The sequence below is a fragment of the Podarcis melisellensis genome, assembly GCF_964234715.1.
Source record: "Podarcis melisellensis genome assembly, chromosome: 13".
Taxonomy (NCBI): domain Eukaryota; kingdom Metazoa; phylum Chordata; class Lepidosauria; order Squamata; family Lacertidae; genus Podarcis; species Podarcis melisellensis.
In genome coordinates, this window is record NC_138545.1 from 33884073 (window position 1) to 33910102 (window position 26030).

The 26030-nt window shown below is 40.4% G+C and overlaps 1 protein-coding gene across 9 annotated transcripts in view; it reads right to left on the reverse strand.

Annotated features, from left to right (window-relative positions):
• Positions 1–26030, reverse strand: part of SKAP1 (src kinase associated phosphoprotein 1) — a 338051-nt gene that overhangs the window by 220183 nt on the left and 91838 nt on the right. The window contains exon 1 of one of the 9 annotated variants that reach the window (XM_081885655.1): positions 15148–15184. The exons of the other annotated variants lie outside the window; for them this stretch is intronic. Within the exon in view, the coding sequence (XP_081741781.1) occupies positions 15148–15169 (22 nt within the window). The 5' untranslated portion in view covers positions 15170–15184. Of the gene's footprint in view, positions 1–15147; positions 15185–26030 lie in introns of those variants that run through there. 9 annotated transcript variants of the gene reach the window in all.

Below are 26030 nucleotides of genomic sequence, written 5' to 3' on the forward strand. Positions count from 1 at the left end.
GTATAGTATATATCTGAATACCAGATTCTAGAGAAAAATAGGGGTATCCTATCACCTTCATGCTAGGGCTATGAGTGTCCAAACATCTAGCCCAAAATGTTTTCTTCTGCTTGAGGCAAAAGAAAAAAGAAGAAAGATCATGTCCCTCTTTTCATTCCACATACAGAACCTGACCAGATTATCAAATTTGCTTCATATACACATTTTTGTGAAGTTTTCCCAAATACAATGCACATTTGTATGCTATTTTCACTAATATACACATTTTTATCCACACTTAGCCTTAGTATATGCATTTTATATGCCTTGCTTGGTTGGGAAAGCGCATGACAGAATTTGGTGAAGTGTAAATTTAGAAGGATGGCTGTGTTTTGGTTCACATATTGTTCTGGAAAGCATGAATTAGTAAGGCTCATCTTTAAATGAATCAAATTTCTCATCCACCCTTAGTGTACACCACAGGCAACAATCCTCTATTACATCGCCTTCAGCTATCTTTAACACTATTGCCTGTGTTCAGCTATATACAACCAAAGATGCTTTCAGAATGAAATATCCATTTTTTTAAAAAAGCAGATGTATATGGTTAAATGAGAGAAAGAAGAATAATTAGTTCAACTGTATTGGAGATCTTCTACCCTTTTATACTAGCAAAGGCTTCGTATCCCTTAGCAACGTAGATAGAGAATTGGCAACCAACTGACCTTATCAGAGTTTCAATTAGAATCATGAGAGCACACCGTAAAAACACACAGTAGCACAACACAACCACTTTCAGAACCTTAATTGAGAGAGAGTGCGCTAGACTGCTAAGCCAAGAAGGGGGGGTTGGGTGGAAAATCCCTTAGCTCTCTTCTAAACTTGGAAATTGTCCATTCTCCTTAAAGGCTACATATCCTAAAAGACCTAGCAATAAAAGTCTTGTTTGCACAGACAGATCTTAAAGAGTCCCTTCAGGAATTTAAATAATAGTTAGCTCTAAATGGCTAGCAGGGCAGCATTTTTGTTAAGGGATCCCAGAGCAATAAATAGACACTGTGAGGCTCGGTGTACCTTCTGTGTGACCAGCAGTTTCGTGCATATGTGTCAAATCTTGGGCAACATTTGGCTTCCCAAGAACACTCTCAATCATGTTTCTAGCCCTCATAATGGAAGAGGGGGAAGAAGGGATCCTGGAACACTGTCTTCCAACTACACAGATGGTGTCTGTTTTCTGCACAATTAAACCCTTGAGGTCAAAAAGAGGCAACTGAGATTTCTTGGGGTTCTGCTTTTTTGGTGGGGAGGGACCTCTGGACTAAGAACAGGGTGCTAGGAATAGGTCAAATCACTCCACCAAGCATGCCCCAATAGCCTCATTCAGATGCAACACTGAACTATGGTTTAGCATTACAAGAAGGAACTGAAGCAAGCATCAGGTGCAGCCAATAGAACAAGTTTGGAAGCTTTCTCCTCTGTTTCAGAATATTGTCCAAATCCAGAGAAACTGGTTAAGCCAGCTTCAAATCATAATTTATGTAACCATCTCTTCAGGAGCAGTTTAGGGTTTAGGTGACACGGCAGTTTGCGGTTATTCTAAAATGGAAATAGTCACTCCTGATGTTCTCCTTCAGACTGTAAGAGGAACAGGGAATGTGCAAGGCCAAAGCTTGCTCTTCTGACACTAAACCACGGTTTAGTGTTACATCTGAATGCAGACATTGGCTCCGCTTCCCTTTGCAACTTAATAAATTACAGAGAGCTTAAATCTAGGGATTGCCTCAGAAGTTTGCCATTTCAATCCATATATGCATATGGATATGCTCACACTGATTCACTCCACTCATCTATTCAGTGCCACTCTTAAGCAACTACAGTAGTTCTGTGCCTTCTGGCTACGGTTGCTGCAGAATCAAAGGACTTACACTGAACAAATATAGCCTGAGTTGGATACTGAAGTGCTGCAGACAGAGGGTACTACCGTGTTGACTACAGAAGAGCAGCCAGACTCCTAGTATTTACAGCACATCTGTCCAGTGACTTCTCTTGTGGCCTGCCTATAGCACAGCCCAAACTACAGTTTGCACAAGCCCCACCCCCAACATGTTCAGTAGTCAGGGATGATGGGAACTGTAGTCAACACATCTGGAGGAGATAAAGTTGAGGAAGACTGCCATATGTTTTCACTTGCAATGCATGCAAGTTATGTTTGAATCTGGGGCCAGCACACACTGGAATTAACTTTGTCTATGCAGGCTTGAGTTCTCCAATTATTCCCTCTCAACTTGTACTTTTGTACACAGAGTCAAAACACATCTTTTTCCAGACAACTGAAATCTGCCTCTACTCTCCCCCTTATCTGTAAGGAAAGTGGTACTGAGAGCTGAAATTAATCTGCAGAGAAATCATCGATAATTTTTTCCAATGAATTGGCTTGCAAAAATCCAGATTTTCATTCTACTAATTCAAACAAATCCAAACATTCCTAATTATGCACATGTCACATGTTGAAGCTTAAAAGCCTAGTAGAAGCTTTTGACAGCATTGCTCTAAAACTCAGCAAGACTTTATGTATCTAAAGTATCTTCTGAATATTTGAAAATATCCCAAATTAAAAAGATTCACATTCAGATTCAAATTGCTTGACCTTGTACCTATGCAAACTTAATTTGGAGCACAATCCTACATGACTATAGAGAAATAAATCTCACTGAGCTCAATGGGACTTGAGCTGAACCTACTTACCTGGCAGTAAGTAGGTTCAGCGCTGGAGTCTTTAAAACTGCTATTACAGTGAGACTACTGCTGAAGTTGCCTCTAGGGCTAAGAAAGAATAAACCCAATTTTGTATTAGTCACAAACCACATTTCTATTATTATTACAATGGAATACAAGTCTCTTCTTAAAAACAAATAAACATATAAAATTACAGATTCAAAAAGAGAAAGAAACAGATGACAAAACCAAACACATCTAAAGGACTTATTTCCCTTCATTGAAGAATACAGTAAAGGTGCTAGTGACAAAAGAAATAAATAGAGTGTACAATGAACACCTGAAAGGCCTACTGACTGGCTTCCCAATTTAGGTGTTCAGCGGCTGTTTACCCCAAGTACCATCTGGCTGTATAGATATAATAACAATTATTCCATCGAGGTAGACCATCCTCTAAATCATATTAATATACACAGATTCCCCTCATCTTATGGAGCTTGATGTTTCCGCACGCTCCCATTTAACCTGGGTAATGTGCTAAAACAAGTCGGCTTCATCGTTAAGAATTGATTTTTAATTTATGGGAACGTCAAGTGCATTCCCATAACATCCTTTTGTAATCCAGGAGAGCAAAGAGTACTATGCTGGTGCTTAATCTGCTTTTATGGGCCTATTCCCACTCCCCTTTTCCTTTTTTTTTAAAAGAGAGATAAAATAAAATTCACAACATCTTGCTACATATTTATGTCGAGATTTGTAGGCTTGGGGCTGCTGCTTGCTCACACTCTTTCTGAGATCTAATTCGTGCTGCGAGAGAGCAAAGCGCCTTGTATTCTTCATTAGCTTCACTATGCTAGATAAGGTGGGGAGGGGGAGCTTATTTCTTTAAATTATTTAACCTTGGCAGAGCCCATTGGGACCACATAAATTACAAAACATATTAATGAAAAACATTACTTAGCTTATTCTTAAAGCAAAAAAGGAAAGCAAAACAGAAAGAATGCTCAATAAAATTTTATAAGTCCATTTAAAAGAAAGAGAAAATGGGACATTATGTTATGATACGATCCTCCAGTCCCAAAATCCTTTCAGCCTAACTAGATCTGTCAATAAGTGTTTCGTTTATTTGACTGGCTTATGATCAAGCCAATTAGATTAAGTGACAGTTTCTCAAAATAAGGGCTATTTTGATAGAATTTCTTAAAGATAACAGCTTTCTTGTGGCTAAACAATACAGACAATCAATTACATCCATTGCACCATCATATTCAAATAAAAGGCAAGCATAAAAAATGAGCACAGATTGCTAGTAACGAAGCCCATTCCTAAACAGGCCTCTCAGAATGAGATAACTAGAGAAGAAATTGACCAGTCATACCAATTAGCAAACCTAACCTTTTTGGCCTTAACTGTAATGTACAGACAACTCATTGCTGAATAGATCTTTCCCTCTCTTCCATATTCCCGACAGAACAGTTTTTCTCCACCATCACATTCCCACCCCGCTTTTGAAGCCCTTTCATTTTATAAGTTTAAATTCAAAGAGCTTTTAAAAACAAAATACAGGCTACTACTTTTCATTGTCCCATAATTCTCTCAGGTTAAAATACCAGCTGTTGGTGGAACTGGCTAGATGTGTGAAGGTCCTGAAGTCTGGGGATTACTACCTTTGCTTTATGTCTGTGGCTATATTTTTTGTGCTGTTTTAATAGTTGTAATATTGCACAAGTTAACTGTGCTTTATTATATTCTTGTTAACAGCCCTGGGATCCACTTGAATAAAAGTGTTTTAGAAATTTAATCAGCATAAATATAAAGTAAATAATTTATTCCCTTTTCAAACCAGATGTTATTATTCCCAATTTACACTGGGGAAACCGAGGGATTTCTCCCACATCTAAAGTTATCATGTGCCCGTTATTGAGAGTCTGTTCCATTGCAGAATTGGGCATGGAATGGAGCTGGCTAGGCCTGCAGCTGAGGTTATTCCCTCCTGCCCCTGCAGCCAGGTGGGCTTGGCTTAACAGACTACAGTATAGTATAAACATTTTTGTTTGTTTTGCTTGTTTGTTTCCATGTGAAAGTTATGTGTGACTCACTTTATTGTGATATTCGATTTATTGCGGTGGTATGAAACCAAACCCGCAATATCTTTGAGGTGTTAGTTTTAGTGTGCCATGGAACATGGAATTGTTTTCTGCAAATGTTCAGACCTCATTCACAATTGTGATTTTTGCCACATTTCCAGACAAAACTCATCCAAAGCAGCTCACAACAATAAAAAGCACATAGATAAAAATCATTATTACTAAAATCAAGACCAAAAACAGAGTTACAGAAACATAAACAGGCTCGGCATTCTAACAACATAAATATATTCCAGCCTCCATTCAGTGAATGGGACAAAAAATAATCAGGGAATGGTCAACTGAAACAAATGAGTCTTTAAGGCCTTTTTAAAAGCCTGACACGCCACCAACTACCACAGTTGTATTGGGTGGCAGATCCACAAAGATCTGGAGCCACTACAGAAAAGGTCCTCTTTCTCTCATGACTGCCCTCCTCTCAGACCAAAGAAGTACACATCAAGAGAGCCTCCAATTTAAAGATTAAGATCAACACTTTAATTTGGTCTCAGAAACACAGGAATATCCAGTCTAAGATGGTACCAATCAAGACTCTGGCAACTGCATTCTGAAGCTTCTGGACTGTCCCACATAGTAGAGCACATTACAATGTCCCTGAAAAAGCATACAATCTCACAAAATCTTTCAGTATCAGCTTTTTGCTCAAGGATGGTAATACTTTGGTATTTAAAAACCCTTGATGGAGTGTAACAGTGAACTTCACACACAGGAACGACTAAATCAGCAGGACACTAGAAAACACATGTGTTGAAGCGCAGAGGTGTGCATATGTATAGCCAGAGCCTTGAGTGGATGAAGCATTAAGAAAAGGAAGTACAACTGGAACCACCTGAAGTTTGAACTTACCAATGGATTTTCCACAGAAACCTGCTACTTTTCCATTTGATGTTAGAATGTATTTTTTTGTAACAAGACCAATGGCTGACTGGTCAGCTAAAACAATACTGAAATTTCATTTGAAACTTCATTTGAAATTTCATTTGAAACTGATTTGAAACTTTGGCAACTATGCATTAGAAACTCTTTAGTGAACGGTTATTTTATTAAATACATTTTTATTAAGTTAATAAAGCTGGACGGTTTTCTGTTTTTTTGAAAAAAATGCAACCCTCATTGCACATATAAATGTCAAACATTCTCATTTCCTTTATGGATGAAAACAAGAGGATTGCTGGCTGAGAAAAGAAAAGAAAAAAGATAGGTTAAGATACAGATTACAGTATATATTTTTTTCACCTTGCTGAAGAGGGTATCCCACTATAGCTTCCAGTGAACAGTTTTTGCATAGTTTGTACAATTTCAATAACCTGCAAAATTGGTGAACAAAAAATGAGTGTGCACACCAATGGTAATGTTCCTTCTATCATACCACTTTTCAAACCGCCATCTGTCTCCAGTTTGTGATTAATGGCTGGCAAAATCTAAGCTCGAAACAGAATAAAGTCTGTAAAGAAGTGAAGTGGTGATAAAGGAGTGTGTGTGTGTCTGTGTACAGACATACATGCATGTGTGTGTGTGTGTGCGTGCGCAGAATGTCAAATTAAGTACATTTGCTTTGGGCTGTTATTCAACCATTAAGCAATAAACATTGCATGTTTAATTTAGGCTCTCCCCCACTAAGTACCACATGAAGAACTGCAATAATAACTCTTTCCCCAACCATATCAGAACAAAGCTAAACAGTCACAAAAACAGAAGATGCCCACCTCCCTTATGCATCTTTCTTTTTCTTCTCTATTTTATTTCCCTTCAAAGCCAAGTATAAATAAATACAGCTAGCTTTAAAAGTGGTTGAAAATGCTGGTTTTCGACACAGGTCTATGTTAAGTGGAATGGGGTGAGATCAATAATTTTCTTTTGGAGTTTTACAGACTCGGGGCTCCTTGAGTGCCAGTTCCTATGCTGTGTGCTTGTACACGCAGGCCATGATTTTGTACAAATTTGTAACAAGTCAGTTGGCACCATCAGTGTATATTCTAGCCTGGAATTCATTAGCAGGAAGCTGTTGTGTTTAGAGACAACACACACCGCGCCATTCCCCATGTTACAGAACACACAAGTCGCTGTTCATGAGAGTATTTGCCATGGAAAGTGTCTTGGTTGAAACTAGCCTGCTTCAGACTTACATCTTTTTATGGGTGCATATTAAATATTTTATGTGTAATCATAAAACTGTTAAGCTTTCAGATAAAAGCATCTAAAAACTCAAACTCTATCAAACAGCTATGCATTGCCAGAGAGTTAGAATTAGCCACAGAACAGCAAAGGGTAATAGAATCACAAATTAGTATTTGCCACCATTATAACGTGAAGTAGTGCTCAGCTTTGAGAAATTAAATTCTATATCTGTGCCCATGCCACCTCTATCAGCCTGATCTATGCCAGTATCACAAGCATTCCACTTCCAGGAAGGCTTTTTGGAAGCCAGGAAGGCTTTTTGGAAGCATATCTGAGCATCATTCAGCTGTTAATCCAACACCCACACCCCATTTGAATTGGACATGTATCTTCTTTGAGCAGGAATACCACTAGGCGCTGTGGGTTAAACCACAGAGCCTAGGGCTTGCCGATCAGAAGGTCGGCGGTTCGAATCCCCACGCCAGGGTGAGCTCCAATTGCTTGGTCCCTGCTCCTGCTCACCTAGCAGTTCAAAAGCATGTCAAAGTGTGATTAGATAAATAGGTACTGCTCCGGTGGGAAGGTAAATGGCGTTTCCATGTGCTGCTCTGGTTTGCCAGAAGTGGCTTAGTCATGCTGGCCACATGACCTGGAAGCTGTACGCTGGCTCCCTCGGCCAATAAAGCGAGATGAGCGCTGCAACCCCAGAGTCGTCCACGACTGGACCTAATGGTCAGGGGTCCCTTTACCTTTACCACTAGAAACAACTTCTAGATTCTAGATATCAGTGTTTCACTCCAATGTTCTCTTTGTCTAATTGACTTGATTTGAGGAGAGAGAGACTCTTTTCACCTGCCTTGCTCCAACCTCCAGCTCTAGGAGCCTATATAAGAGGGCTAACTGGCACTGTTTCCAGAGGAAGAACTGTGCAGAGAGAGAGAGAGAGACTGTTTGCCATCAAGGGGTGGATGGTTTCACCTGTGCTGCCCCCCCTCCATCCCAAGGAACCTTCAGAAGGTAGTTGCTGCCACAAACACTATGTGCATGTTTATTTTAATGAGCTGACCAGAGGCAAAGATTATGAGTCATGGAGGGGGGAGAGTGTTTGTATGAACTTAACAGTACTTAAGTATAATTTTTGGTTGCTATTTTGTTAATGTTAATATTGTTCCATATAATATATATTCTGTATTGATTTGTTAATCACATAATATGACTTTTGCTTTAATTGTGATGTTTAGCTTATTTTTTATTTATTGCATTGTTAACTGTGTTTTATAGATTTCAATTGCTTCAATGATGATTTGTTAATTATTCTATATGATATATGCTGTATTTGTGAGGTTCTATTATGTTCCATCATGTTATGGTTATTTACTGCTTGTAAGTTGCTTTGGGATTCATTTGAATGAAAAGTGGCATAGAAATATAATAAATCAAATCAAATATTTCCCAAATGTCAATCACTCCTATGACTTCATTCATTGGCTGAAACACTGAAAGGGAGGAGCAGGCCAGTTTCTCAGAAAACCAATGAGAAAAGTAGCGGCACATATTGCTTCATACTTCAGGTTCTACAAACACTAGAAACTTCCTGCTTTAGAAAAAAATGAAAGCTAGGAATCTGGGGTTGTGGATTATTTGGTGGGGGAGGGAGGACTCTTCCCTTTATTCCTCTGCAAAGAACAATGCCCACAATCTTTGATGAAATTCCTCTGCCTCATTCAGGACTGCAGCCAATGCATCGATTACAAAGGGAATGCTCAGCAAAAACAGAATTAGACTCCTGCAGAGCTGTCAAACGGCCAGTTTTAAAACTGGACTGATGTGGAATGCTGGGTTTTTCTAAAGCACTGCCTATACACTAAACTCATGTTATTGCTGCTTCTATGGGTAATTTCAGATCTAGTTGTGGTTGTTTTTAATAGCATAGTGCTTTTAACTCACAAAATGATGTACAATCGTGTTCATTGTTTGGCCTCGCAATGTTGAGGAAACATTGCTAGTTCTAGTTTCTATCTGACTAATGTGGAACTGAGGCTGGGAAAAGGTAACTTGCAGAAATTCCAGCCAAACCTTAAATCCATCATCTTTATAACAGGACCACACTGCTTCTGGATTCCAATTCCCATCAGCTCAATGGTCGGGAATGATATGTGTTGTAGTCCATCAACATCTGGAGGACTACTATGAAATCACTATGAAAATGCATAAATCAATATATCAAGTGGCTCCAGCAGTAAAAGGCAAGCTTGGTTCACAGATGGCTTATCCAACAGCAAATGTCAGCAACAGTCCTAGTCATCAGATCCACAGAACGTAAGTAATGACTAGTCATTCTCTTTTTTTTATGACTAGTCATTCTCAAGGGAAGATAGTGTAGAGGGAAGAGGGAGAGAACAAGAAGCAGTGCTTAACAGAGAGCTTGGGGTTCAAGTCTGCTTAGAAGTCAACACTCACAGACCTAGAAACGCATACTCTTTAAGTCCAGACGTGCAAAGGCTGATTGGCTACCAGCACTTTGCAAATGGATCAGGATCCCCTCTATTTGAATTCTTTCCATGCAACAGGACTCAGTGCTTGCTCAAATTACACCCTGCCAAGAAGGAAGGTGGTGGCGGCAATCCTGGATCAGCATGAAAGGAAAATGGTCCTTGTCCAAAGAGCTTGGATACTCATTTCATCTTGCAATGTTACACATGAAAATAAACTCTGACAATCAAAATGCAACCTAACAAAAGGGGCTGGAGGGGAAGGGAGTGTTAGTGTAGTCCACTGAACCATAAATGGACACTGTTAAATCTCACCTCAGCCACAAATTTTCTAGTAATTTTAAGGGATGTCACTGAATACCATCCAGAGACAGAAAGGCACGCTGGACTACAATGCTTACCTCTCTTTTGATTGTGCTTTTCAAACTTGGGACACATAAAAGCATGCTACATTAGGGATATGTTTTTGCAAAAACGTTTATGTTAGGCAAAATTGCACTCTACATGTTGTTCCTATAATCCAAATGCTCGTTATAGGAAATTCGCTTATGCAAACACGAGGAATTAGTAACCAAACCTTACTATACACACTGCAGATTCAGTTATCCCAGCTGCCAGACCTGTGTGTAGTACTGTAAACAAATAAACAGCTTTTAACAAGCCTTACTTATTTGTGCTTCACTGGCCTGTTGCAAGTGTTTCACCAGAAACCATGGTGGGAGGGGGGATCAGAAGATAAGTGAGATTTTTTCCTTCCTTGTTTGCCTTTTACAAGGTTTCAGAGGGTTTTCCTGGGGTTTTCTGTCATTGGGTGGTCAAGATTCTATGGTCGGGAACGCATTATAAATGTCTCCATAGGAATAAATGGAAATCATCAACTCATTATGCAAACATTCACTTAACAAACAATTTTCTGAGAATGCATTGCAGTTGAGACAGCAAGACCTGCTGTATGTCACATGCACATTAGGAGAAATGTGAACTTTAATGATGATGAATTCCATGAGGACTTAAAAAGAGAAAGAAAATGCAAACTGATTTGTATATGTGGGGATCTGAACTTAAGACTCAAAAAAATGAGAAACGGAGAGAAACCAAAACTGACAGATCTGACCATTCCTAGCTCTACTGCACCTAAGTTGTATATGCAATGGAAGCAGTAGCAGGCATTCCTGGACAGGTGAGATATTTGTACTTATCAAACCCAAGCAGACAGTTCACAGTATATTGCTCATCAAAATGCACTGCCCTCCAGACAACCTATCCTAGTTTCCCATCTAAACTGCAGCTGGTGAATACCAACAATGATGCTGATTGGGAAGAAACTGAGGGTGATTTGAATGTGCCCCTGGAGATGTGTTAACAAGAAAAAAATGGGGATGCATTTACAGAGTCTAGAGCTACCTCTTCATGCCACGGTTTTCAGACACGTGCTGTTCATTGTGTGGTATCTTCATCCTCACCCCATTTATCATTACTGCCTCTGGGTGGGATCTGAGGATATTCTGACAAGATTTTCCACAATGCACCAAGGAACTGGCAAACTTTTAAGCTCCTACACACCCCTATTGACTTTTGAACTGTTTCAGACAAATGCTTTTTTAAATAATGAACAAGGAAAGTAAAGAGGGGGAGAACCTAAAGAGCGGGAAAATAAGGAAAGCTTGAACTTGATAAAAAGAAACCAGTCCAACGTGTAGAAGGGTGGTGTCAACTATAAACACCCAAGAGCTACTAGAATATGGTGAAAATATAGGAAGGATCACCAGAAACAAGGAAGGGACAAGCCTCAAGTCAGTATTTTTATGTTCTCACCTTAATGGTAGGTATGAACAATGGCACCACACATGTCTTTTAACACACTCAGAATATGCACTTTCAATATTTAACTGTCAATAACACTTAAACCACATCAACATATGCAGGGAGTTATCTCTGCATACATATCCCTGGTACACATTTGTTTGTAAAAGGCATAATATTTAGACAGTCACTTGTGAGACTAGTGGCTTAATTTATTCACTTGTACATATGCTTTGTTAGCCCATATACACAGAGAAGATTGTGTTTTGAACAAGTTCATTCTGCAGCATGGAACGTTACATTGCTATTCATTGTATTATAACACCTGTTTATAAATGTAAATGATCTTCTTTAAGCAGTAAAGCTATTAATAGGAAATAAAGCTGTATTAAACATAATTGAAGCACAAACCAATGCATATTTTGGAATCACACTGCAGCATAGAATCTCAATATTAGACTACATAAAGTGGTTTGGCAAATGCATTATTTTAAAGATAACCGTTATGAGAATACATGCATAATAAGAATATATTATAAGCACTACAGTTGCATGAAAGTATACTGAAATATGTGTGAACGTGCATCACTGATCGCGTGAAAAAACTGAAGAGTTCAATAAGGAATTTTCAGAATAATATTTGGGGTTGTCAGAAACTCTATACCTTCTGCAGATGCGTATCTGCCCCAATCTCAATACTTATAGGGCCCATCTCCAAGATCTAATACAGTGGGTTGCTTTGGAACTATGAGAGTACAGTAAGTTTAGCTGAGTCTACCAAGAGCAGGAAAACCAGCTGAAAGCTTTTCTTTAATCAGGAAGCAGAACGAACTTTGTCCGTATTTGCACCACAATCTTTTCATATGACTTTAAAACCATCATGATTTAAAGATAGCAAATGAGCTTCCTGATTTTCTGTTGATTTTAAATCAGAATCTTGTACAAGCCAAAGTTGTTTCCCCTGACCCTTCCACCAAGACTCCCCTGACCCTTCCACCAAGACCCTTCCACCATTACTGCCCTGTGATATGTACAGGGTTTGCTTTGTTACAATCTGGAACATTTTTTTAAAAAACACAATAATAATATGGTGCATATTTTGACAGACACCAACAAATCAGACAGAACTGCTGTTTTGAAGGTATACTTTCAACACTGTAAAAACGGTGGTTTGTGGTAAAAATTAGCACACAACTTATAATAAAGAGAAAATAGGGAGGGGTGAAAAAACCTATTAGTGAGCATCACCCAAAGAAACTTCTATAGACATGATCGAGCCATGGCATATCCAGCAAGAACAGAGGAATGTATATTAAAATTTCTGCACACTTGGTAATCCATGAAAATAATGCAATTAGTTTATATCTGATCTGCAAAGGAAAGAACACATAACAATAGAAAAGCTTGCAGCCATGACATTGAATACTGTTCCAAGTTTGCTTTCTCTTTAACATAAAAAAAATCCAAAACAGCTCCATTCATTCCACACACAGCAGCACGCCAAGTTTGAAGCGTGGGCGCAGAAGCAAAAAGGAAGGGGGAGCTGGCAGGGGTGGCAGAGAGGACACGTATAAGGAGGGGAGGGAAAACCCTGCCAATCAATCATTTATAATTAACAAAAAAATCCAATTGGTGGCTTTAAATAGAGATCAATGTGGTTGCAGGCCGGACGGGCGGATAGCAGAGAAGCATTTCACCTTCGCGTCCGTTTCCCTTGCAAGCTGTCTCACCTACAGATTCACCATTTGTTTTGTTAACAAAGCTTCAGGGGGTGCCGGGCTCTCATTGAAATTTCATTAATCTAATGGAGTAAAGTCCTATAGAAAAAAAATCAAATTCTCGTTGAGCGAGATGCTACCTGGGAAAGATAACCTCTGGTTGAACTCCCAGACTTCTATTGCTCAGCTATTAGTCTGAGAAATCAGACAGCAACAAGGCTGATTACAGCTAGAGGCCACAACATTTTCCCCCTCACTCTCCCCTCCTCCTCTTTCATCCCCCCCCCCAGCATACTCTTCCTAACTAGCAATTTTTGAGTGCAAGCAGTGGTGCTGGATTCTTCATCGAGAATGGCATGGGGCTCCATGGGGGGGGGCAGATAGCACAAGCATTCTCAAAGATGGCACTCAGGGGCTCACAAATAGCAAATTGACCCACAAGGATTATAATAAAGGGTGTGGGAGCATGTCCGGGGGGGACAGGAGGGGTGAGGAAGAAACCCATTACTGCAGGGTTCAATGTTAACTTTCACAGAATGGATGGAAAGGAGCCCATTCCCAATTGGCTATGTTGAAGAGTGGAGCTTTTAAACAGGTGGGAGAGGATCTCTCCGAAAGTCTTCGCCAGAATAAAGGCTTTTAAAAACAGCTGCAATGAGGTAAGCTGCAATTCCTTTGATCCTAACTCTACAAGGAGAATCCGACCGTACTCCAGATCTGAAACCTACACGAGTGATATTTTGGAGCCAAGTGCTCAGGGTTCAAAAAATGTTTCCATTTTTTAACAGGTAGACTCAAACCTTCCACAACCTAGCACCTTCTGCGATCTTTTCAGGCTTACACACATCGGTGTTTTAAAATTTGAAATGCAGGGTTGTGAGGAGGGACAGGCATGCCAGAAAGCCACATGTGAGAGAAACCTAGACCCACCTATTGCCTCAATTGTATATCAATTCAAGTATTGTAATTTGTTCTTGAAGATGAGTGTGGGTCAGAAATCAAATCCACACACACACACACACACACACACCGATGCCACCAAGAATGGAGAGCCTGTGGCCCACCATATGTTGTTGGCCTACAACTCCCATTATTCCTCACTACTGGCCATGCTGGTTAGGGTTAGGTGCAAGTCACAGCTTCCCTATCCCTTGCCCTACAGGAAACTTTCACACAGTTTTCCTTTCTGGTTATCGCAAACAAAACTGAGATGGCTGACAGTCTGTTACCCCCACAACTGGCAACACAACAAACTGGCTATGGGAAGCAGAAGGCAGAAACATCTGAAGCAAACCATGCAAACAGTTCATTCTACGGGCAGGCGGCGCCAGAGTGAAGAAGGAAAATCTACCCTGCTATGGTCACAAATGGATTGGAATTCAGCTTCCCTCTCTCCCCTTGCTGAAGAGAACATAATAGGAAAGGGGGAAGAAGGATACTTTAAGACCTTCAATTTGTCCACTTAGGTATAGGTATGGGAGCCAGAGGCGGATTTAGGGAAGCACAACTGGTTTGGTCACACTGGGTACAGAGCCTTGGGGGCGCTGCTGGGGATGCTGCAACTAGATGCTGCTTTAGAATGGAGCAGGGGGGGGTTAGCGCTGCATAGGGCACCACTGAAATGTGAGACCCCAAGGTCTGCCACTGTGGGAGTGCACAAATGACAGCTACAAAATTGTGAGCAGAAGGTCATACTAGAGTTCCCATTATTAGAGAATCCCATTATTATTCCATATTAGAGTGAAACTAGAGATTAACTCGCACCATATGCTTACCTTCTGCACCAGACACACCAATGTGCAACACTTGATTTAAAATACCAAATATTTTAATTTCTCTGCTTAGTGCCATTTGCCTTTGGTGTACTAATGAAATTGACAGTCATACACCCTCAATCACCTGGAAGGGGAAGACAGAGCAGGAAGGCAATCCAGCAATGGTGAGACTACAAAATTCTAGAGAATAGGTGAGCAGAGCATAGAACATTAAGATATTCAGGTCCTTTCTGGCTCTTTGGTTCTAAAAACAGATGAAGAAGCATCATAGGAAACTTGAAAGCTTATAAAGTCTGCTACAGCAGCAACAAAAGAATAAGCAGAACTCAAGGGGAATAAGGCAATGGTATCATCTTAACTCTGCATTCAGCAGCTAGGGCTGCAATCTTGTAATACTTACTTGGGACTAGGAATGGACGCATCTGTCGATTTTGGTTTATCTCCATTTCTCCTTTCCTAAGTATAAATTAAGTTCTCCACATTTCGGCAGCAGTTTGCAATAAAAAAAACCATACAAACTCTCATGAACATCAGTGTTTTAGTGCAAATTGCTCCTAACACTTTTTTGTATAGTTTTGACTAAGATACAAATTTTTGCAGTTTCCACTTCCATAATGCACTTTTGCACAGTATTTTCACTAATGTATGCATTTTTGCTTACTTTCCCCTAATATAAGCATTTTTGTACACATTGGTAGGTTGGAGAACTGCATCAAAAAAATCGGAGAAGTCTCAAAATTTGTACAAGTACAAAATCTGGTGAACATTTAAGTACTGGGGTGTACATAAGCTTGAGAGGTGCAGATCAAGCAATTTGTACTGGATTTTGCACAGACTGAATTCTTCAAGAACCCTAATGAAGCATTAGCTTACCTTCATATACACTGGTGGCAACAAGGTGAGCAAAGAAGAGTAGCTGAAGATCCTTTCTATGCTTTCTAGATTGTTCTATGCTAGATCAATTTACAGTGCAAATCTATGAATGTCTACATGGAAGTGTTACTTAGTCCCAAGTACAGATAGGGGATAAATTCTATTTTGTTTGCGTTTTAATGATAACATACATAACTTCCACTTCTCAAACTATCATTTAAGTATGATTAGAAATGCAGATAGCAGAATGCACTTCATTCTACAGGCTATTCACTCATTATGAGAATTGGCTTCTAGGACACAACATTCAAGGTACTAGCTCATATCTATAAAACCCTGGCCTTTTAGGCCCCATATACTTTATGGAACATATCTATCCTTATGAGTTTCCTCCATTCCCAACCATCTTCTACAACAGGCTGGTGCCCTCCAGTTGTTCTGGACTGCAACTCCCATCCACTCTAGCTATATCCAGCTAGCATGACTTACAACCATGGGACTGTAGTCCAAAACATTTGGACATCACCAGGTTGGGTAAAGCTGCTTTATAATGACCTTGTTAGAGAAGCCCTGCTAAAGGGTGCCACCTGTTATATAACAATAGTTGTCAAGAGGATGTAGTATAGCCACCTCAGTCATGGCCTTTAAACTGTGATCTTTTCCTGGAATGTTTGTCTGAGCTGAAGCTGGCAAATTTATAAAAGGTTTCTTTTAAAGCAGATTTTCATAGTTTTTTTTACATCTATATGACCTGGTTTTAAGGTCACTTTTACTATGTTTGTTTCAAACATGTGTATTTTTGCCCCAAGTGAAAATCTAAACAGGCTTCTGGTGATACAAGGTATGTGTTTGTAAACAGACAAATTCATGCTCCCACTCTCCAGCAAGCTTTGTTGAAGCACTTCATTTTCCCCATTACAGTGGTACCTCGGGTTAAGTACTTAATTCGTTCCAGAGGTCCGTTCTTAACCTGAAACTGTTCTTAACCTGAAACACTTTAGCTAATGGGGCCTCCCGCTGCTGCCATGCCAGCTGAAGCAAAGTTTTTAACCCGAAATACCATTTCTGGGTTAGCGGAGTCTGTAACCTGATGCGTATGTAACCCGCGGTACCACTGTATACTACAAGAACCAGTTCTAATTACATTTTGGGGCTCCAAGTTTCATTAAAATGAGCTTTGGCACTCTCAGGCTCAGGATATCAAGTCTTCTGCCCCATGCCCCTCAGCAAGATTTCCCCTAAGGACTTACACTAAGCCACATGCACTTCAGTTTAGGAGGCTGATTTTCCAGGCTAGAAAATGTTGTCCTGGCATGCCTATTTGCTTCCCCTTTATTCAACAAATTAAATTCTGAATGCCTGTTTCTTCATACAAAAAAAGGTGATTGCTTAAGGTCTGGACCTCTCTTGTGGTGCACTAAGAAAGGAAGAAAAAATAAGGATTAGGAATACCCAAATATAGGGAAAGGGGCAGAGTTCATTAGGAAGGAGGATCCACTGCTCCTTAGCACAGAACCTGGGAGGCAACACCAAACAGAGAAACGAATGAGACTGTTTATGAGTAAGACTGTTTCTTTCATTCTCTTTTTCTTTCTCTCTCCCCCTCCTTCTCTCTCTCTCTCTCACACACACACAGGCGCGCACACATACATATGAGTCTTTAGGGATTTGCATGAACTTTTGAACCAGAGACTCAAAGACAGGGCCCAGCCTGTTCCCACTTTAATAAACAATTTTTTTTCTTCAATTAATTAAGGTTTGGAAAGAAAAAAATAGCAGAAGCGAAGTAATTTAGCATGCAGCGCATACGTTACAGATGGATCCCACCTTTGGATGCTTATTAAATCTATGCATGATTGCACTGGGAGAAAATTAATTGCATTGTTTTTCACAATTCAAGATGGCTTTGCAAAACAGCAAAGAAAATGATGCAAAACTCTAGAATTTTTTTGTTTCTCTTTTTAAAAAAACCTTTGCAAACACCAACAGACTTTTCAGAGATATTTTGTTTCAATTAGTTCCCAGATGCCATAGGAAGAGGACAGACAGCTTCTAAATATGAGTAAAGGTTTTATAACACTCCAGTTGGAGTAAAATTGAGACACTGATATAAAACCATCCTACAAAATCGCATCTTTGCTTCCTGTTCAAAACGACCCCCCTCCCCACACACAAAAGTCTCACTCAGCAATTTCAGAACCATTCAATACTAGAAAGAGTTTTATTTGCCATGATTGAAAAGTTACAGGATCAGAGAAGAGCCCTGGAACACAGGAAGCTGTTTACAATGACTAGCAACTAGCGATGGTTCTCTAAGCTTTCAGGCAAGAATCTTTCTTAGTCCTACCTGGAGAAACCAGAGATTGCTCCTGAGACCTTTTGTATGCAAATCATGTGCTCTACTAATGAGCTATGGTCCTTCCTCATAAGTGGCTTTATCATGAGGCAAGGTGAGGTGACTGCCCCCAGGTAGTGCTGTTTGGGTGCCACCAAGGGCAGCAGAATGGGAGACTAACAAAAGGGTAACAACCTAGCAGGGGTTCTCCTGCACAAGCTCTAATGAAATGAAAGAGATTAATAGATTAATAGGCGAATGTTTATTTCTACTCCTTTTCATAAAATGAAAGTGAGATAATCTGATTGTTACATCAGTGCCTAGACATGGTAATGAACTGGATGAGAGCCAATAAGTGTGAAACTCAGTCGAGATAAAACTGAAATACTATTAGTAGTTGGTTCATCTGCTCAGGTGGTGTTCAACCTGTTCTACAGGGGGACCCCCTCTAAAGCAGGGTTGGCAAGTTTTACCTCGTCTGGGCCGGTTCACTCCAGCGGAGATTCCTCTGTGGGCCAGATCGGCCCTGCGCCAGCCAGCAATTTCTGGCGTCTGCACAGACACAATTTCTGGTGCCTGTACAGACATGATTTTTGGCATCTGTGCATGTGCAGACACGATTTCCAGCACCATGGAAGCGAGTCTCCGCGCCGCGCCAGTTTAGCACAGTACACGGGGACTTGCTGAGCAGGCGGCTCGGTTCAGGGGCGGCTCATGGGCTGGTTAAACAACCCCCGTGGGCCACTTGTGGCCCATGGGTCTTAGGTTGCCGACCCCTGCTCTAAAGCATCAAGTTCATAGTCTAGTCTTTAGTGTTCAGTGATCCACCTTTGCTACTAGAGGCACAAAAGGAAGGGCAACAGCGTCCTTTGCCAGTTTAGATTAGCAATGCATTGTACACAGGTCTGCCTTTGAAAATGGTTCAGAAGCTTCAGTAAGTTCAAAATATGACTGTGAGACCTGGGTCTAGGTGGCATGAGTAGATCACAACAGTGCTCTGTCATCTTCATTGCCCCCTCCACTGCCAAGCCCAATTCAAGATGCTGGGTTTTGACTTTTAAGGCCGTTTAACAACTTTGGCTCAGCAAACCTCTTTCCACATGTACCTACGCAGATCTTGAGCTCTTCAGAGGCTCTTCCTCAAGTGTCCCTACTAAGTGTGACGTAACAGATGGCTAGAGGAATAAAAGCCCTTTCCAATGGTAGCACCTTGGCTATCAGTGTGCCCTCCCTAAAGAAGTTCACTTGGCACCTTTGATGCTGTATTAGGCTTCTAATACATTTTAATTCTTATTTCTTGACCTGAGAGCCACCTGAGAACTCTGTTCTAGGGCAGACTAGAAATACTATAAATCAGAGTAGGGAACTTCAGGCTCTCCAGGTGTTGTTGGACTCTAACTCCCATGAACCCCAGCTAGCATAGACAAATACTCAAGTATGATGGGACTGTAGCAACATCTAGGGATCTGCAGGTTCCCCATACTTGCTTGCAAATAAATATTAGCCCAATCAAGTAAAAAAATAAGCTTTTGAGTTATACAGAATTCATTTTACCACCTCTCACCCCCAACTTACTTGATGATCTGTGACAAGCTACAATCTTCCAGCCTCAGCAGTTCATCAACAATATGGATTTAATAACTCTCACCTACCTTATGGGGTTATTGTAAGGAATGCCGAGATAACATACAGGCAATGTTTTGAATGCTTTGAAAGTAATATTAATTGGATATTATTATCATCAATTTGTTGTTATTCTTGTTGTTGTTGCTTAGGCTGCAGTATTTAGGAGAAACATAAAAACTGATGTTGCATTCTGTAACTGGTGTTTACGAAGCCTTGTCTATTGCTTTTGGGGATAAATAACTGGACACATTACCGTGTTTTACAGAAGTCTCCTGTTAAATATTCTTTGGGAATGAGCAAAGAACAAAACCCATGGAAAAGTGTGTGCCATGTTACAAACAAAAGATGTATAAACTCAAGAAGTCTACTTTCCCCCTCATTATCTCTCCCCACGTTCCTCCCCGCCCCCCATGCCCCTGGTCTTAGGAGTTTGCAGATTAATTGTAAACTCACCCAGACTGCCCCCCAAATGACCTCATGCCGAACTTGAAAGGCCCACACGTTTTTCTAAACGGGGCAAAAAGAGCCATTTGTTTTCCCGAACACACTTCCAGGTTCTTTCAAAAACAGATCCTTTCCATGAACATATCCCCCCTTTACACAAGCCAGCTTTAAACCATGAGAACCTCTTGCTCTCAAGCTGAACAGAGACGACCCCAGGATATCTTCAACCTAAACTCTGAAAACAGACTTGAACCTGCACCTCAGTGAGACCAGAGTAACAAAACCTTGATTTTTTGGCACTCAAGAAAGATGTAAAGGATATGGAGACCAGAGGCCTCTCGAATATAAATTGCCTTCTACAGTGCCTTCATAAATGACAATAATAGTGTTCCCACCACCACTGCTGCCAGGAACCACGTCAAAGACTGTGTTTCTTATCATGCACCTGCATCCTACTTGATAAATAGGGGACATATAGCATTTAGGAACATGCATTAAAAAAACAACAACACACAGCTTACATTTGCAGCAGTGAACTCCTGCCTGGCACAACAACTCCATGCAATGTTTCACTTTTGGGGGAGACTTGTGTCTTTGGTGAGTATTGTAAAAAGCAAACCAGCAGCTACTAGTACCACACACTTTTATGCGGAGATAACAGATACTCTTAATGAGAACATTACATCCTAAGGGACATTTGTAAGATCTTAAGTTCATGCACTTTTCCTGTTTTTGCAAACAGACCTAGAGTTAGTTGCACTTACTGTATGTTTCATAAAAATCAATAGGGCCTAAGTACTAACTAAGGGTCAAACTAGACACGTGCTTAGATATGCAGCAGGCAGCTACTTAACTTGTTTTTCCTTAACCTATTGAAGGGAAGGGGGAGCATGATGCTCAGCGTGAAAGAAGAGTGTGGGAGGCTTTTAACGCTTCCAACAATATTGGAATGGAGATCCTTTACACACACACACACACAGGCACACACCAACAGCTTCTACTCCATCTAGAAAATGGCAGGTATGTTATTTCTAAGAGCACAAAAATATTCATTTAAGCATGGGTTGATACGACATACCAGAAACTGGTTCAAGGGTATTTAATGAGATCAAATCTTTTTAAATGCAGACTCCGGGAAATACATGTTTCCAGTTGTTGTTCTTAAAGAAAGAACAAAATTCTAGACTTCCAAAGGGGGAGGACCCCCTAACTTAGAGAACTTACTGAGACCTGTATGACCTTTATGAATCTGCTATATATTAGAATCTCAGAAATGTTCTGCATAGGATATCAATGCCTTGTTCCCAGAACAATTCCCACATGCCCCAAATATAGGCACTGGGTCCTCTCTTTCTGTGAAAGCAGAAATAAGCAAGCAGCCTTTTGTAGCTCTTGTGGCTCTCTGAAACAAATTAAAATTACGATGGCAGCACCTCCAAAACGCAATTATGATGGCAGCACCTCCACATACACCCAGACAACACCATTACTGGCCCCAACAACATCACACATACCATCTCAGGACTATTTAATTGCTCATCGTCTAACATTGTATATGCCATCAAATGCCAACAGTGTCCTTCAGCTCTCTATATTGGACAAACAGGCCAGACCTTACGCCAAAGAATAAACGGACATAAATCGGACATCAGGAATCACAAAACAGAGAAACCAGTAGGAGAACACTTCAATCTCCCAGGACATTCTATACAAGATCTCAAAGTAGCTGTTTTACTACAAAGGAATTTCAGAAATAGACTGGAAAGAGAAGCTGCTGAATTGCAACTTATCACCAAACTTAAAACCATGGAGAAACCTGGCCTGAACAAAGACATTGGATTCTTATCTCATTATACATGACAAAGCCACTTTTCACCTTCTCACCCCTTGCTTTTTCTTGTAAGACCTATTGCAGTCGTTAAGAGTCGTCAACAGGATCATCACAGCTATCTGCCAATCACCCATTCCCACCACCCTTCTGAGTAATACCCCTCCCCACCTTCTCACTATATAGAAGGGTCTGGAAACTTCTGTTTCAGTGTATCTGAAGAAGTGTGCATGCACACGAAAGCTCATACCAAGAACTAACTTAGTTGGTCTTTAAGGTGCTACAGGAAGGATTTTTTTTGTTTTAGCACCTCCAAAAGACTGACTAGTGGGTGCCAATGAGTACCTGTTGGATTTGGATGTGAGAGAGGCATAGGTCTAAACCTCTGCTAAGACATGAAGATAACTGGGTAGCGTTGTAAAAGTTGATGTCTCCTAGTCTATTTCATAAGGTTTTTGTGACGACAGGATAGATAAGAATGATAAAACTCTCTATATGCTGGAAAGTGCTACAGACATGAATAATTACCCAAAGAAGTTTCCTATTCCAGGCTGTATGAATTCCACAAGTGTGTTGCACTTATTGTACACTGCCCTGAGAACCCTTGGATGAAGGGCAGTCTAGACAACCAAATAATAAACATACAAAATATGACACTGGGCAGATATCTGTATCCTGTAAATCTTACCTATTTTTTAAAGAAAAAAGCAAGTTTCTAGTCCTTATGTTTGCAAAGACTGAAAGTGTGAGAAATCTGAGAAAACAAAAGAGAGGCTTGACAGACTTTCCACTAGGCAAGGGCTTGTGTGGAAGAGAAACAGTGTTCCAAGCAAAGGGATTGCCTACAAATTTGCTGGATCTATTTAATTGATACAACGTACAGAAATCAGCGTTTCATTATTTTTTAGTGTTGAATCATATCTTGCTCACTTGAGGCACTCTTTAAGCTTACATAAGTGAATTCACACATGCACCCTATAATTGAATGACTGAAGTATTAAGTGCTGATTGGCATACATGACACAAACATCAGAGGTCAAACACCAGAGAGCTTTCACACAACCACAACCACTACCCACTGTAGGAGGAAAGTCAAACATTCAGCTGAGCATCACCCAACAAAGTTTATGTATTTGTGAACAAGCCCTCAAAGGTTATATGAAAATTTCCAATTTTTACAAGAACTGCATCCAGTTTAACCTGCTTTAATCCACAGCTCTTAGATGGGAGAGAAATTTGACACAGTTCGCTTTTTTTGCACTTCCTGAAACACCCCACAACCTGAAATGCAGCTACCCTTCAAAATCTGCACGTCTCTGAATTTTGTAAACTAATTCGCCAACGAAAAAAGTATACAAAAATGTGTTTGTTAGCGTAGATCATCCATTAAAATGCATATACTAGTAAAAACAACACAAAGAAAGACACTAAATGACCCTACACTAAATCAACTGATGCCCTCTTCTAGGTGACCCCTCTGAGAAAGTTCAGAGGGTTGAGATGAAGGAGAGAGCCTTTTCAGTTGTGACTCCTGCATGGAATGTTCTTGTCAGTGACGCTCATCCCCACTTCTACTTGCCCTGCCACTTTCCCCCAGAAAAAAACAGCTATTTGTCATTGAATCAGAACAAACCTCAATTGGGTTATCTCCAAATTGATGTTTGCTCCAATTTAGCACTAAAGATCAGGTTTTCCAAGGGAAAGTGGCAGGGCAAAGGCAAAACTGCTCAGATCTATGCCTAAATAGCATGCAACAAGCAGAAAACTGCTCAGACCAATACTTTCTAAAAACGGGACAAGTGGAAGTGCGGATAAGTCCCAAGTGCTTACATTAACACCTTTACACCAGGTTAAACCTACCCATTCTAGCAGGCATTTGACAAAATATGATGTTTGTTATCTCAGTCCAGAAACTGTGATACCCTTTTTTATGTTATATATTAGTCCTGTGGGGACTGTTTTTATTATTATTATTATTAATTGTTGGTGGTTATACTGATTTAAAAAATTTGTACACCTTACTTTTATGTGAGTCACTTTAGAGGCTATTTGTATGAGACTAATAATAACAATAGCAATAATAATGAAAACGACAACAGCAATCATATAAGAGCAATTCTTCTTACTTGCAAGAATGTTTATATTAGGGGAAATTAAATTGAAATGCGTTTATTAGGAGAAATACATACTAAGATGCTGATGAATTTTCATGAAAACATTTTTTTAAAATCACAAATTGTGGTGGTGAACTGAACGTAAAATTGGAAAATGAGAAACTGAGAGAAACCAAAATTGACAGATTCACCCATTCCTAGTAGTTCTAAGCTTGTGTTCTCCTACGCCAAGGGTCGTCAATGTGGCACCCATGGGTGTCAGTGTGTCCACCAGTCCTTCCTATAGCATTTATGCAAAGTCTCAGTAAATATCTCCTCAAATATCCACAGTACATGATTCCTCTTCCTGCTCAGTTCCTGCTTGCACCGCCTCAGTCTTTCCAACATTAAATACACCCCATTAACATGCACACATTTGATTGGATGCCTATATTGTCCAATCTACCCTCTGTTCTGAACAAAGGAGAGGCGCAGACAGCTTCTCTCTGTGAGCTTGTGTGGCAGAGCCTGGTATAGGAGTCCTTTTCCCTATTGATGGGGCAGTTAAACATGCCCACTCTGGTTCTGTCTCTTTTTCTGCTCTTGTAGATGTGGCAGCTATTATGGCACGCCCCCCACAGCAGCTACTTTGTCTTATGCAATTCCCTCAGGACAGCCATTTTGTGCTATGCTACACGCTGCATGGCAGATACTTTGTAATATGCCACACCTCTAGGGGAGCTATTTTGTGACTTGCACCCACGGCACTTCCTCAAAATTCCAAATGTGTCCACTAACCCCAAAAGGTTGATGACTGCTGCCCTGCACTAAGAGGCTATCTTCATATTGTGAGTGAAAGTGAATATCTGCTTTGGGAACAGGAAACTTAAGAAGTAGTCATGAGAAAGGTGTTTAACCCATTTTATGCCAGCCATTTCCTCATTCCAAATCTTATGCCCCAGTGACCTTTCCTGTTATATGGCCCCCAAAGCATGTTTGGGAAAATGTGTTTGGAACGGCAAAACCGCAGGCCAGGTAAAGTTTCAGCACCCTCCTGACTCTTTCTCTGCATTAAATTTCCCCCTCGTAAAGTGACTTTTCATTTTAAAAATGGAGTTCACACATAGCACATAGTTAATCCACTACGACAAGTCAGTCCACTGAAAAATGACATCTTAACAGCAATAAAAATAATAAAAACCTTAAACGTACATGACATTTTGAGTGTTCAAAGCACGTCACATATATTAGCTCAGTAATCCTTACAAAAACCTTGTAATGTAGATCTGTATTATTATCACCTTATTGCAAATTGAGAGAATATTATAGCCACTAGCAAGTTCATGGCTGAAGTGAGTTGTCAACCAAGAGGTTTCAAGGTTAACACCCTAACCTGAACCACTAAACCACTTCCTGCCCATCATTTTTAGTATGGCATGGTGATTCTACTGAAGGAAGGAAGAACCTGCTTGTGCTCACCTTTGGGGGAGGGAGGGGATTGGTTTATTTGCACATGCCCAAATGAACTCTACTTTAAAGTATTTGCAAATCCCAGTTTTGAGTTCTAGCATTCGGAAAAGGTTCCATGACCTAGGCTCTAATAAATTCTGGCTTGAAACTCATCCCTCTTTAAAACTGCAGGTCTCAGTTCAGGCATCCTCCTCTCCTATAGCTGTTCAAAGTTATGCGCATGCTGGAAGCATTATGTAAAAATTATGTAGAAACAGTGCCACAGAGAATAACAGAAATGTCTCTTATTCCTGAATAATAGAGCTGTGGCAAAAGTGACCATCTTAGTTGAGCTAAACATAAGCTCCCCTGCTTTGTCTCATGGAATTCCAAAGCGATCTAAAGGAGGTCTGAGAATATATTTGGTGTTCGGATTTTGAGGAGCGGAAAGGAGGACGAGGGAAGGCAGAGGGAAAGATGGGGGTATGCTGCTTTTGGTTGCCATGGCTGCCCAGCGTGCCTTCTAGACTTGGCTTGTACCAGCAGAGTTCAGACGGGTCAGCGTGTGACCGGCTCAAAACCCCTGAGGTTAAAAGTTCAAGCAGCGATGGAAAAACCAATATGTCTGCAGGGAG